The sequence below is a fragment of the Oncorhynchus keta genome, chromosome 19 (assembly GCF_023373465.1).
Source record: "Oncorhynchus keta strain PuntledgeMale-10-30-2019 chromosome 19, Oket_V2, whole genome shotgun sequence".
Classification (NCBI taxonomy): Eukaryota; Metazoa; Chordata; class Actinopteri; order Salmoniformes; family Salmonidae; genus Oncorhynchus; species Oncorhynchus keta.
Window position 1 is genome coordinate 81336632 of NC_068439.1, and position 12075 is coordinate 81348706.

The 12075-nt window shown below is 46.5% G+C and overlaps 1 protein-coding gene across 1 annotated transcript in view; it reads left to right on the forward strand.

The window, feature by feature from the left end:
- Positions 1-11226, forward strand: part of LOC118397917 (zinc finger protein 395-like) — a 27831-nt gene extending 16605 nt beyond the window's left edge. Inside the window, exons 10-12 of the mRNA XM_052468976.1 lie at positions 2974-2985; positions 4325-4446; positions 8781-11226. Coding sequence (XP_052324936.1) covers positions 2974-2985; positions 4325-4446; positions 8781-8892 — 246 coding nt within the window. The 3' untranslated portion in view covers positions 8893-11226. The remainder of the gene's footprint in view (positions 1-2973; positions 2986-4324; positions 4447-8780) is intronic.
- The last annotated feature ends 849 nt before the right edge of the window (positions 11227-12075 follow it).

Genomic DNA, 12075 nt, shown 5'->3' on the forward strand with positions numbered 1-12075 from the left:
AGTCATTTAGCAGACGCTCTTATCCAGAGCGACTTACAAATTGGTGCATACACCTTATGACAACCAGTGGAACAGCCACTTGCATCTAAATCTTGTTGGGGGGGGGGGTGAGAAGGATTACTTACCCTTACTTACCCTATCCTAGGTATTCCTTGAAGAGGTGGGGTTTCAGGTGTCTCCGGAAGGTGGTGATTGACTCCGCTGTCCTGGCGTCGTGAGGGAGTTTGTTCCACCATTGGGGGGCCAGAGCAGCGAACAGTTTTGACTGGGCTGAGCGGGAACTGTACTTCCTCAGTGGTAGGGAGGCGAGCAGGCCAGAGGTGGATGAACGCAGTGCCCTTGTTTGGGTGTAGGGCCTGATCAGAGCCTGGAGGTACTGAGGTGCCGTTCCCTTCACAGCTCCGTAGGCGAGCACCATGGTCTTGTAGCGGATGCGAGCTTCAACTGGAAGCCAGTGGAGAGAGCGGAGGAGCGGGGTGACGTGAGAGAACTTGGGAAGGTTGAACACCAGACGGGCTGCGGCGTTCTGGATGAGTTGTAGGGGTTTAATGGCACAGGCAGGGAGCCCAGCCAACAGCGAGTTGCAGTAATCAAGACGGGAGATGACAAGTGCCTGGATTAGGACCTGCGCCGCTTCCTGTGTGAGGCAGGGTCGTACTCTGCGGATGTTGTAGAGCATGAACCTACAGGAACGGGACACCGCCTTGATGTTAGTTGAGAACGTCAGGGTGTTGTCCAGGATCACGCCAAGGTTCTTAGCGCTCTGGGAGGAGGACACAATGGAGTTGTCAACCGTGATGGCGAGATCATGGAACGGGCAGTCCTTCCCCGGGAGGAAGAGGAGCTCCGTCTTGCTGAGGTTCAGCTTGAGGTGGTGATCCGTCATCCACACTGATATGTCTGCCAGACATGCAGAGATGCGATTCGCCACCTGGTCATCAGAAGGGGGAAAGGAGAAGATTAATTGTGTGTCGTCTGCATAGCAATGATAGGAGAGACCATGTGAGGTTATGACAGAGCCAAGTGACTTGGTGTATAGCGAGAATAAGAGAGGGCCTAGAACAGAGCCCTGGGGACACCAGTGGTGAGAGCGCGTGGTGAGGAGACAGATTCTCGCCACGCCACCTGGTAGGAGCGACCTGTCAGGTAGGACGCAATCCAAGCGTGGGCCGCGCCGGAGATGCCCAACTCGGAGAGGGTGGAGAGGAGGATCTGATGGTTCACAGTATCGAAGGCAGCCGATAGGTCTAGAAGGATGAGAGCAGAGGAGAGAGAGTTAGCTTTAGCAGTGCGGAGCGCCTCCGTGATACAGAGAAGAGCAGTCTCAGTTGAATGACTAGTCTTGAAACCTGACTGATTTGGATCAAGAAAGTCATTCTGAGAGAAGACAGCGGTAGAGCCCCAGCCAAGGACGGCACGCTCCAAGAGTTTTGGAGAGAAAAGAGAGAAGGATACTGGTCTGTAGTTGTTGACATCGGAGGGATCGAGAGTGTGAGTTTTTTTCAGAAGGGGTGCAACTCTGCTCTCTCTTGAAGACGGGAGGACGTAGCCAGCGGTCGGGATGAGTTGATGGCCGAGGAGTGAGGAGTAAGGGAGAAGGTCTCCCAGTGGGTCTGGAGAAGAGGAGGGGATAGGGTCAAGCGAGCAGGTTGTTGGGGCGGCAGCCGTCACAAGACGCGAGGTTTCATCTGGAGAGAGAGGGAGAAAGAGGTCAGAGCATAGGGTAGGGCAGTGTGAGCAGAACCAGCGGTGTCGTTTGACTTAGCAAACGAGGATCGGATGTCATCGACCTTCTTTTCAAAATGGTTGACGAAGTCATCTGCAGAGAGGGAGGAGGGAGGGGGAGGATTCAGGAGGAGGGAGGAGAAGGTGGCAAAGAGCTTCCTAGGGTTAGAGGCAGATGCTTGGAATTTAGAATGGTAGAAAGTGGCTTTAGCAGCAGAGACAGAGGAGGAAAATGTAGAGAGGAGGGAGTGAAAGGATGCCAGGTCCGCAGGGAGGCGAGTTTTCCTCCATTTCCGCTCGGCTGCCGGAGCCCTGTTCTGTGAGCTCGCAATGAGTCGTCGAGCCACGGAGCGGGAGGGGAGGACCGAGCCGGCCTGGAGGATAGGGGACATAGGGAGTCAAAGGATGCAGTAAGGGAGGAGAGGAGGGTTGAGGAGGCAGAATCAGGAGATAGGTTGGAGAAAGTTTGAGCAGAGGGAAGAGAAGATAGGATGGAAGAGGAGAGAGTAGCGGGGAGAGAGAGCGAAGATTGGGACGGCGATACCATCCGAGTAGGGGCAGTGTGGGAGGTGTTGGATGAGAGCGAGAGGGAAAAGGATACAAGGTAGTGGTCGGAGACTTGGAGGGGAGTTGCAATGAGGTTAGTGGAAGAACAGCATCTAGTAAAGATGAGGTCAAGCGTATTGCCTGCCTTGTGAGTAGGGGGAGGGTGAGAGGGTGAGGTCAAAAGAGGAGAGGAGTGGAAAGAAGGAGGCAGAGAGGAATGAGTCAAAGGTAGACGTGGGGAGGTTAAAGTCGCCCAGAACTGTGAGAGGTGAGCCGTCCTCAGGAAAGGAGCTTATCAAGGCATCAAGCTCATTGATGAACTCTCGAGGGAACCTGGAGGGCGATAAATGATAAGGATGTTAAGCTTGAAAGGGCTGGTAACTGTGACAGCATGGAATTCAAAGGAGGCAATAGACAGATGGGTAAGGGGAGAAAGAGAGAAAGACCACTTGGGAGAGATGAGGATCCCGGTGCCACCACCCCGCTGACCAGAAGCTCTCGGGGTGTGCGAAACACGTGGGCGGACGAGGAGAGAGCAGTAGGAGTAGCAGTGTTATCTGTGGTGATCCATGTTTCCGTCAGTGCCAAGAAGTCAAGGGACTGGAGGGAGGCATAGGCTGAGATGAACTCTGCCTTGTTGGCCGCAGATTGGCAGTTCCAGAGGCTACCAGAGACCTGGAACTCCACGTGGGTCGTACGCGCTGGGACCACCAGGTTAGGGTGGTCGCGGCCACGCGGTGTGGAGCGTTTGTATGGTCTGTGCAGAGAGGAGAGAACAGGGATAGACAGACACATAGTTGACAGGCTACAGAAAAGGCTACGCTAATGCAAGGAAATTGGAATGACAAGCGGACTACACGTCTCGAATGTTCAGAAAGTTAAGCTTACGTAGCAAGAATCTTATTGACTAAAATGATTAAAATGATACAGTACTGCTGAAGTAGGCTAGCTGGCAGTAGCTGCGTTGTTGACACTACACTAATCAAGTCGTTCCGTTGAGTGTAATAATTCTACAGTGCTGCTATTCGGGGGCTAGCTGGCTAGCTAGCAGTGTTGTTTACGTTACGTTGAGTTAAAAGAACGACAATAGCTGGCTAGCTAACCTAGGGAATCGGTCTAGACTACACAATTATCTTTGAAACAAAGACGGCTATGCAGCTAGCCACGATCAAACAAATCAAACCGCTGCACTGCAATGAAACGAAACGAAAATGTGAAACCACCTGACCGGGTTGTTGAATTCAAAACAGCAGACGTTGGCTAGCTGTTAGCAGTTAGCTGTTGGCTAGCTAGCAGAGTCTCCTACGTTAAGGACGACAAATAGCTGGCTAGCGAACCTCAGTGAATTAAGATAATCACTCCAAGGCTACACACACTAAACTACACAATTATCTTGGAAACAAAGACAGCTATGTAGCTAGCTAACACTGAACTAATCAAGTCGTACAGTTGAGTGAATAGCACTACAGTGATGCTAATCTGTGTGCGTTAGCTAGCTCCTGGGCGAATAGCAGTGAAGGCTACGTTAGGGGCGACGAAATACGATAATTATGCAATTATCTCTGATACAAGGACGGCTATGTAGCTAGCTAAGAAGAATTGCTAAGATTAGACAAATCAACCGTTGTACTATAATGAAATGTAATGAAAAAGTTATAAAGTTATACAACCTGCAGAGCGAAGTGCGAATGCGACCGCTCGCTCCAACCGGAACCGGAACTAGACTGATACCTATCTCCTGATACCTATCTCCTGATACCTATCTCCTGATACCTATCTCCTGATACCTATCTCCTGATATCTATCTCCTGATATCTATCTCCTGATACCTATCTCCTGATATCTATCTCCTGATACCTATCTCCTGATACCTATCTCCTGATACCTATCTCCAGCAGAGCACCAGTAGGACAACAGCTGGATGTGATATTAATTGTGACTATTTAATGATTTCTTATTACAAGAGATGCCATACTTATCTAAAGATACGTATTCCCCCTCCCTCCTCTTCTCTTCTCCCCTCCCCCTGCTTCCTATCTTTTGCCCACTACAGGTGGTGAGGGGTCGCTGCAGGTCTGTGAGTGTGGGAGAACAGTGGCTTCAACAGAACAGCGCCACCAAAAGGCTAACCACCATGAGAGCAGCCTCTCCGTCACGCTCTCAATGCTCCTTCAGGTAGTCACCGTGTACCCTCTCTCCTCTCTCTTGTCTTCTCCTCGCTCCTCTTCTTTAGTTAAGCACCATTTAACCTCCCCTCTCCTCTCCCCCTGTCTCTACTATCTCTCCTCTCCCCTCTGTTTCAACTATCTCTCCTCTCCTCTCTGTCTCAACTATCTCTCCTCTCCCCTGTCTCAACTATCTCTCCTCTCCCCTGTCTCAACTATCTCTCCTCTCCCTCTGTTTCAACTATCTCTCCTTTCCCTCTGTCTCAACTATCTCTCCTCTCCCCTCTGTTTCAACTATCTCTCCTTTCCCCTCTGTTTCAACTATCTCTCCTCTCCCCCTGTCTCAACTATTTCTCCTCTCCCCCTGTCTCAACTATCTCTCCTCTCCCCCTGTCTCAACTATCTCTCCTCTCCCCTGTCTCAACTATCTCTCCTCTGTCTCAACTATCTCTCCTCTCCCCCTGTCTCAACTATCTCTCCTCTCCCCCTGTCTCAACTATCTCTCCTCTCCCCCTGTCTCAACTATCTCTCCTCTCCCCTGTCTCAACTATCTCTCCTCTCCCCCTTGTCTCAACTATCTCTCCTCTCCCCTCTGTTTCAACTATCTCTCCTCTCCCCCCGTCTCAACTATCTCTCCTCTCCCCTCTGTTTCAACTATCTCTCCTCTCCCCTGTCTCAACTATCTCTCCTCTGTCTCAACTATCTCTCCTCTCCCCCTGTCTCAACTATCTCTCCTCTCCCCCTGTCTCAACTATCTCTCCTCTCCCCCTGTCTCTATCTCTCCTCTCCCTCTATCTCAACTATCTCAACGATCTCTCCTCTGTCTCTCCCCCCTGTCTCAACTATCTCTCCTCTCCCCTCTATCTCAACGATCTCAACGATCTCTCCTCTGTCTCAACTATCTCTCCTCTGTTTCAACTATCTCTCCTCTCTTATAGCCCCTCTATCTTTCTCTTCTATCTCTGTCTGTACACTCCACACCTCTCCCAATGGGACGAGAGGGCATGATTAGTTAGCTAGATAAGAAACATGAAGGAGAATGTGTCTCTCTAATCGTATTCTCTCTAACACGGTATTTTCTCTTGTACTGGTAGATCATATTCCTTTTCTTTCACCATACTGTATGTATTGGGTTTACAATTATCTCTTGATTGTGTCTTCCCAGAAAACCAAAATTGATTCTGTGAAGGTTCCCAGAACATTTGTTAGGTCGCGGGCAAATGTTCTCATAACACAAAAAACTGTCTCGTCGTAGTGATAATTAGAAAATGTTTGTATAGAACCTGATGTTGTAAGAACGTTCCTAGAACACATTTAATCTGTTCTTTAAAGGTTCTCAGAATGTTTGTATAGAACCTGATGTTGTAAGAACGTTCCTAGAACACATTTAATCTGTTCTTTAAAGGTTCTCAGAATGTTTGTATAGAACCTGATGTTGTAAGAACGTTCCTAGAACACATTTAATCTGTTCTTTAAAGCTCAGAATGTTTCATTAGGTTGTGGAAACATTTTGGGGTTTAGGACGAGAAATAGGTTCCCCAAAAATAGCAAAACTGTCCAGCTGTGCTGACATTAAGATAATATGTGTATCAGAGTGTAAAAAACAACAACATTCCTTTGATGTTGCAAGATTGTTGACAGAACTGCCTTTCTGAGTTCTTTAAAGGTTCCCAGAACATTTGATTAGGCAGTGGGAACAGTGCGGATACATTACAAGAGATATGTTCCTCAATAGTGACAACATTCAAATCAAAATCAAATCAAATCAAATTTTATTTGTCACATACACATGGTTAGCAGATGTTAATGCGAGTGTAGCGAAATGCTTGTGCTTCTAGTTCCGACAATGCAGTGATAACCAACAAGTAATCTAACTAACAATTCCAAAACTACTGTCTTATACACAGTGTAAGGGGATAAAGGATATGTACATAAGGATATATGAATGAGTGATGGTACAGAGCAGCATAGGCAAGATACAGTAGATGGTATCGAGTACAGTATATACATATGAGATGAGTATGTAAACAAAGGGGCATAGTTAAAGTGGCTAGTGATACATGTATTACATAAGGATGCAGTAGATGATATAGAGTACAGTATATACATATGAGATGAGTATGTAAACAAAGTGGCATAGTTAAAGTGGCTAGTGATACATGTATTACATAAGGATGCAGTCGATGATATAGAGTACAGTATATACATATGAGATGAGTATGTAAACAAAGTGGCATAGTTAAAGTGGCTAGTGATACATGTATTACATAAGGATGCAGTCGATGATATAGAGTACAGTATATACATATGAGATGAGTATGTAAACAAAGTGGCATAGTTAAAGTGGCTAGTGATACATGTATTACATAAGGATGCAGTCGATGATGTAGAGTACAGTATATACGTATGCATATGAGATTAATAATGTAGGGTAAGTAACATTATATAAGGTAGCATTGTTTAAAGTGGCTAGTGATATATTTACATCATTTCCCATCAATTCCCATTATTAAAGTGGCTGGAGTTGAGTCAGTGTCAGTGTGTTGGCAGCAGCCACTCAATGTTAGTGGTGGCTGTTTAACAGTCTGATGGCCTTGAGATAGAAGCTGTTTTTCAGTCTCTCGGTCCCAGCTTTGATGCACCTGTACTGACCTCGCCTTCTGGATGATAGCGGGGTGAACAGGCAGTGGCTCGGGTGGTTGATGTCCTTGATGATCTTTATGGCCTTCCTGTAACATCGGGTGGTGTAGGTGTCCTGGAGGGCAGGTAGTTTGCCCCCGGTGATGCGTTGTGCAGACCTCACTACCCTCTGGAGAGCCTTACGGTTGAGGGCGGAGCAGTTGCCGTACCAGGCGGTGATACAGCCCGCCAGGATGCTCTCGATTGTGCTTCCACTTCACAATAACAGTACTTACAGTTGACCAGGGCAGAAATTTAACAAACTGACTTGTTGGAAAGGTGGCATCCTATGATGGTGTCACGTTGAAAGTCACTGAGGTCTTCAGTAAGGTCATTCTAAGTCAGTTTGTTAAATTTCTGCCCTGGTCAACTGTAAGTGCTGTTATTGTGAAGTGGAAACATCTAGGAACAACTACACTTAAAATAAGGGCTGTGTTTCCTCTAGGCTCACCCTGGCATGATATATTGATAACTGTGTAAATCTCTCTAGGACAAGGTGACTTTTATCAATATATTCGCCTGTATTTATCTCAGAAAGATGAAATGCTAATTAGCTGCTAATGTTGCTACTACGAATACCATGATGATCTGGATGAGACTGACGAATCGAGGCAAAAGTAAGAATCTCTGGATTAACTATCTAATGTTAGCTAATAATAATGAATAAATGAATAATTATAATATATCATTTATATATAATATAATAATAATTTAATAATGAATAAATTGGCAACATTTCTTTAAATTGGCAATTCTGTGAACTGTCTTGTGCAAGTTTTAAATTGACACAATAGCTGTTAGCAAAGGTGTCAGTTAGAGATGACGTGTAGGAGCATTCAGGGATTTGTCGTCTTGCATGATGTCTACTTTGATGCTAATTAGCATTTTTCAAATCTGAGAGGAAATAGAGCCGAATAATATTGATAAAAGTCACCTTGTCCTAGAGAGATTTAAATGGATAAGCCTACACATTTTAAAAATTAATGGGGGGTGAAAAAAACGATTGGAACCATTTCCCTGTTTGACCGCTAGGTTTTATGGGTATTATGACACCGCCACTGTGGGGCTCTATACAGTCCTCTAATGCGAATTGCAATTATATCTGGTGAGAACAGTAATAGGGATGTATTCCAATAGTCTTTCATTTACATGCTGAGAACGTTGTGGTAATATTAAACTAAACTTAAATATAACATTTTCTAAATCTTCCGAGGACCTCCAAAACAAGTTAAAATGTATATTGTGACCTACAAAACAAGTTAAAATGTATATTGTGTGAACATCAATGGGAATATTATGTTAAACCTAAATCACATATACTATGAACGACATTAAAAACAGACTTATTTGATTCCTATTTTGATTACGAGAATGTCATAATGTTCTGGGACTGTTCCTGGTTTGCTGGGTGGTGTTTCATCCCTGTAGGATGAGACGAGGGACGAGGGGAGGCCGAAACGTTTCTTGTGTTTCATCCCTGTAGGATGAGGGGAGGCTGAAACGTTTCTTGTGTTTCATCCCTGTAGGATGAGACGAGGGACGAGGGGAGGCTGAAACGTTTCTTGTGTTTCATCCTGTAGGATGAGGGGAGGCCGAAACGTTTCTTGTGTTTCATCCTGTAGGATGAGGGGAGGCTGAAACGTTTCTTGTGTTTCATCCCTATAGGAAGGGACGAGGGGAGGCTAAGAAGTGTCGTAAGGTGTACGGAGTGGAGCACAAGGAGCAGTGGTGCACGGCCTGTCGCTGGAAGAAAGCCTGCCAGCGCTTCACAGACTAAACGAGGGCGCGAACGAGGGATGATGGACAAAAGAGAGACTTGGGAGAAAAAAAGAGAGGTCACGATCACAACCAGGGCCTGTTAGCCACCAAGAACAACAAATTCCAGTTTTTTCTACCTTGTTTTTATTTCCCCTCAAGGAATAAAGTGATTTGTGTATTTTTTTAAAAATGTAAACGTTGACCTGAGCAGTGAGTCAGTGTGTGTGATGTTAGTAGCTAGTAGTTGATGTTATGACGTGGTAGGCCTACAATGTTCGTCCTTCCTAGCCTGGTCCCAGACCTGTTGGTGCTGTGTGGCATGACAACGACCGTAGGAGTTAGTTATACACAGGGACTGAACTTTTTGGGGTACTGGCTTGTAACCCTGGGTAACAATTGGCTCAAAAGTCTGTGCCATGCAATATTTCTAAGGACAAACTTTAGACCGTCCTGGCGGGCTAGTGTGGCACATTTTCTACTTGCCCGATCTGAAAAGTACTAGCCCGATCTGAAAAGTACTAGCCCGATTTGAAAAGTACTAGCCCGATCTGAAAAGTACTAGCCCGATTTGAAAAGTACTAGCCCGATCTGAAAAGTACTAGCCCGATTTGAAAAGTACTAGCCCGATTTGAAAAGTACTAGCCCGATCTGAAAAGTACTAGCCCGATCTGGCGGGCTGGTTTAGTTTCCATCCCGGGTTGAGCAAGGCGCTTCATCCTTAAATGTTCTCAAACTTCTTCTTCTATACAGCACAAACAGATCTGGCCCCAGGATACACGTGTCTCCTCACCTCCCACTGAGAACATGTCTCTCCTCACCTCCCACTGAGAACATGTCTCTCCTCACCTCTCACTGAGAACATGTCTCTCCTCACCTCTCACGCCTCTCCTCACCTCTCACTGAGAACATGTCTCTCCTCACCTCTCACGCCTCTCCTCACCTCCCACTGAGAACATGTCTCTCCTCACCTCCCACTGAGAACATGTCTCTCCTCACCTCCCACTGAGACCATGTCTCTCCTCACCTCCCACTGAGACCATGTCTCTCCTCACCTCTTACGTCTCTCCTCACCTCCCATTGAGAACATGTCTCTCCTCACCTCTCATGTCTCTCCTCACCTCCCACTGAGAACATGTCTCTCCTCACCTCTCATGTCTCTCCTCACCTCCCACTGAGAACATGTCTCTCCTCACCTCTCATGTCTCTCCTCACCTCCCACTGAGAACATGTCTCTCCTCACCTCTCATGTCTCTCCTCACCTCCCACTGAGAACATGTCTCTCCTCACCTCCCACTGAGTACATGTCTCTCCTCACCTCTCATGTCTCTCCTCACCTCCCACTGAGTATATGTCTCTCCTCACCTCCCACTGAAAACATGTCTCTCCTCATCTTCCACAGTATTGTAGCTCTCTTCTTCTTTAATATCCTCCTCCAACACGTCATTCTTCCCCGTGGCCTCCAACACGTCATTCTTCCCCGTGGCCTCCAACACCTCATTCTTCCCCGTGGCCTCCAACACGTCATTCTTCCCCGTGGCCTCCAACACGTCATTCTTCCCCGTGGCCTCCAACACGTAATTCTTCCCCGTGGCCTCCAACACGTCATTCTTCCCCGTGGCCTCCAACACGTCATTCTTCCCCGTGGCCTCCAACACGTCATTCTTCCCCGTGGCCTCCAACACGTAATTCTTCCCCGTGGCCTCCAACACGTCATTCTTCCCCGTGGCCTCCAACACGTCATTCTTCCCCGTGGCCTCCAACACGTCATTCTTCCCCGTGGCCTCCAACACGTCATTCTTCCCCGTGGCCTCCAACACGTAATTCTTCCCCGTGGCCTCCAACACGTCATTCTTCCCCGTGGCCTCCAACACGTCATTCTTCCCCGTGGCCTCCAACACGTCATTCTTCCCCGTGGCCTCCAACACGTAATTCTTCCCCGTGGCCTCCAACACCTCATTCTTCCCCGTGGCCTCCAACACCTCATTCTTCCCCGTGGCCTCCAACACCTCATTCTTCCCCGTGGCCTCCAACACGTCATTCTTCCCCGTGGCCTCCAACACCTCATTCTTCCCCGTGGCCTCCAACACGTCATTCTTCCCCGTGGCCTCCAACACGTCATTCTTCCCCGTAGCCTCCAACACATCATTCTTCCCCGTGGCCTCCAACACTTCATTCTTCCCCTTGGCCTCAACACGTCATTCTTCCCCGTGGCCTCCAACACGTCATTCTTCCCCATGGTGTCTACAGAAGCAATGGACGACCTATACCTCAATGTGATATGCTATCTATGAGATCTTTTGTACTATTTTGTATTTTTGTGTTTTTTTATTGTTATATAAAGAGTTTAATGTCATGTTCTGGCACATTTTATTTAAACATGTATTTTACAAGGATAATGACGAATAAGCTTAATTTGGTTTGACTCGCTGTGGTTTGACTCGCTGTGGTTTGACTCGAGTCAGTTTATCCATACAGTATTTCACTCGACCCCGTCTTGGTGAACAGTGTTATGGTCCTGTCTGTATAAGACAGTGTTATTGTCTGTATAAGACAGTGTTATGGTCCTGTCTGTATAAGACAGTGTTATGGTCCTGTCTGTATAAGACAGTGTTATTGTCTGTATAAGACAGTGTTATGGTCTGTATAAGACAGTGTTATGGTCCTGTCTGTATAAGACAGTGTTATGGTCCTGTCTGTATAAGACAGTGTTATGGTCTGTATAAGACAGTGTTATTGTCTGTATAAGACAGTGTTATGGTCTGTATAAGACAGTGTTATGGTCCTGTCTGTATAAGACAGTGTTATAGTCCTGTCTGTATAAGACAGTGTTATGGTCTGTATGAGACAGTGTTATTGTCTGTATAAGACAGAGTTATGGTCCTGTCTGTATAAGACAGTGTTATTGTCTGTATAAGACAGTGTTATGGTCTGTATAAGACAGTGTTATGGTCTGTATAAGACAGTGTTATGGTCTGTATAAGACAGTGTTATGGTCCTGTCTGTATAAGACAGTGTTATGGTCTGTATAAGACAGTGTTATGGTCTGTATTAGACAGTGTTATGGTCTGTATAAGACAGTGTTATTGTCTGTATAAGACAGTGTTATGGTCCTGTCTGTATAAGACAGTGTTATGGTCTGTATTAGACAGTGTTATGGTCTGTATTAGACAGTGTTATGGTCTGTATAAGACAGTGTTATGGT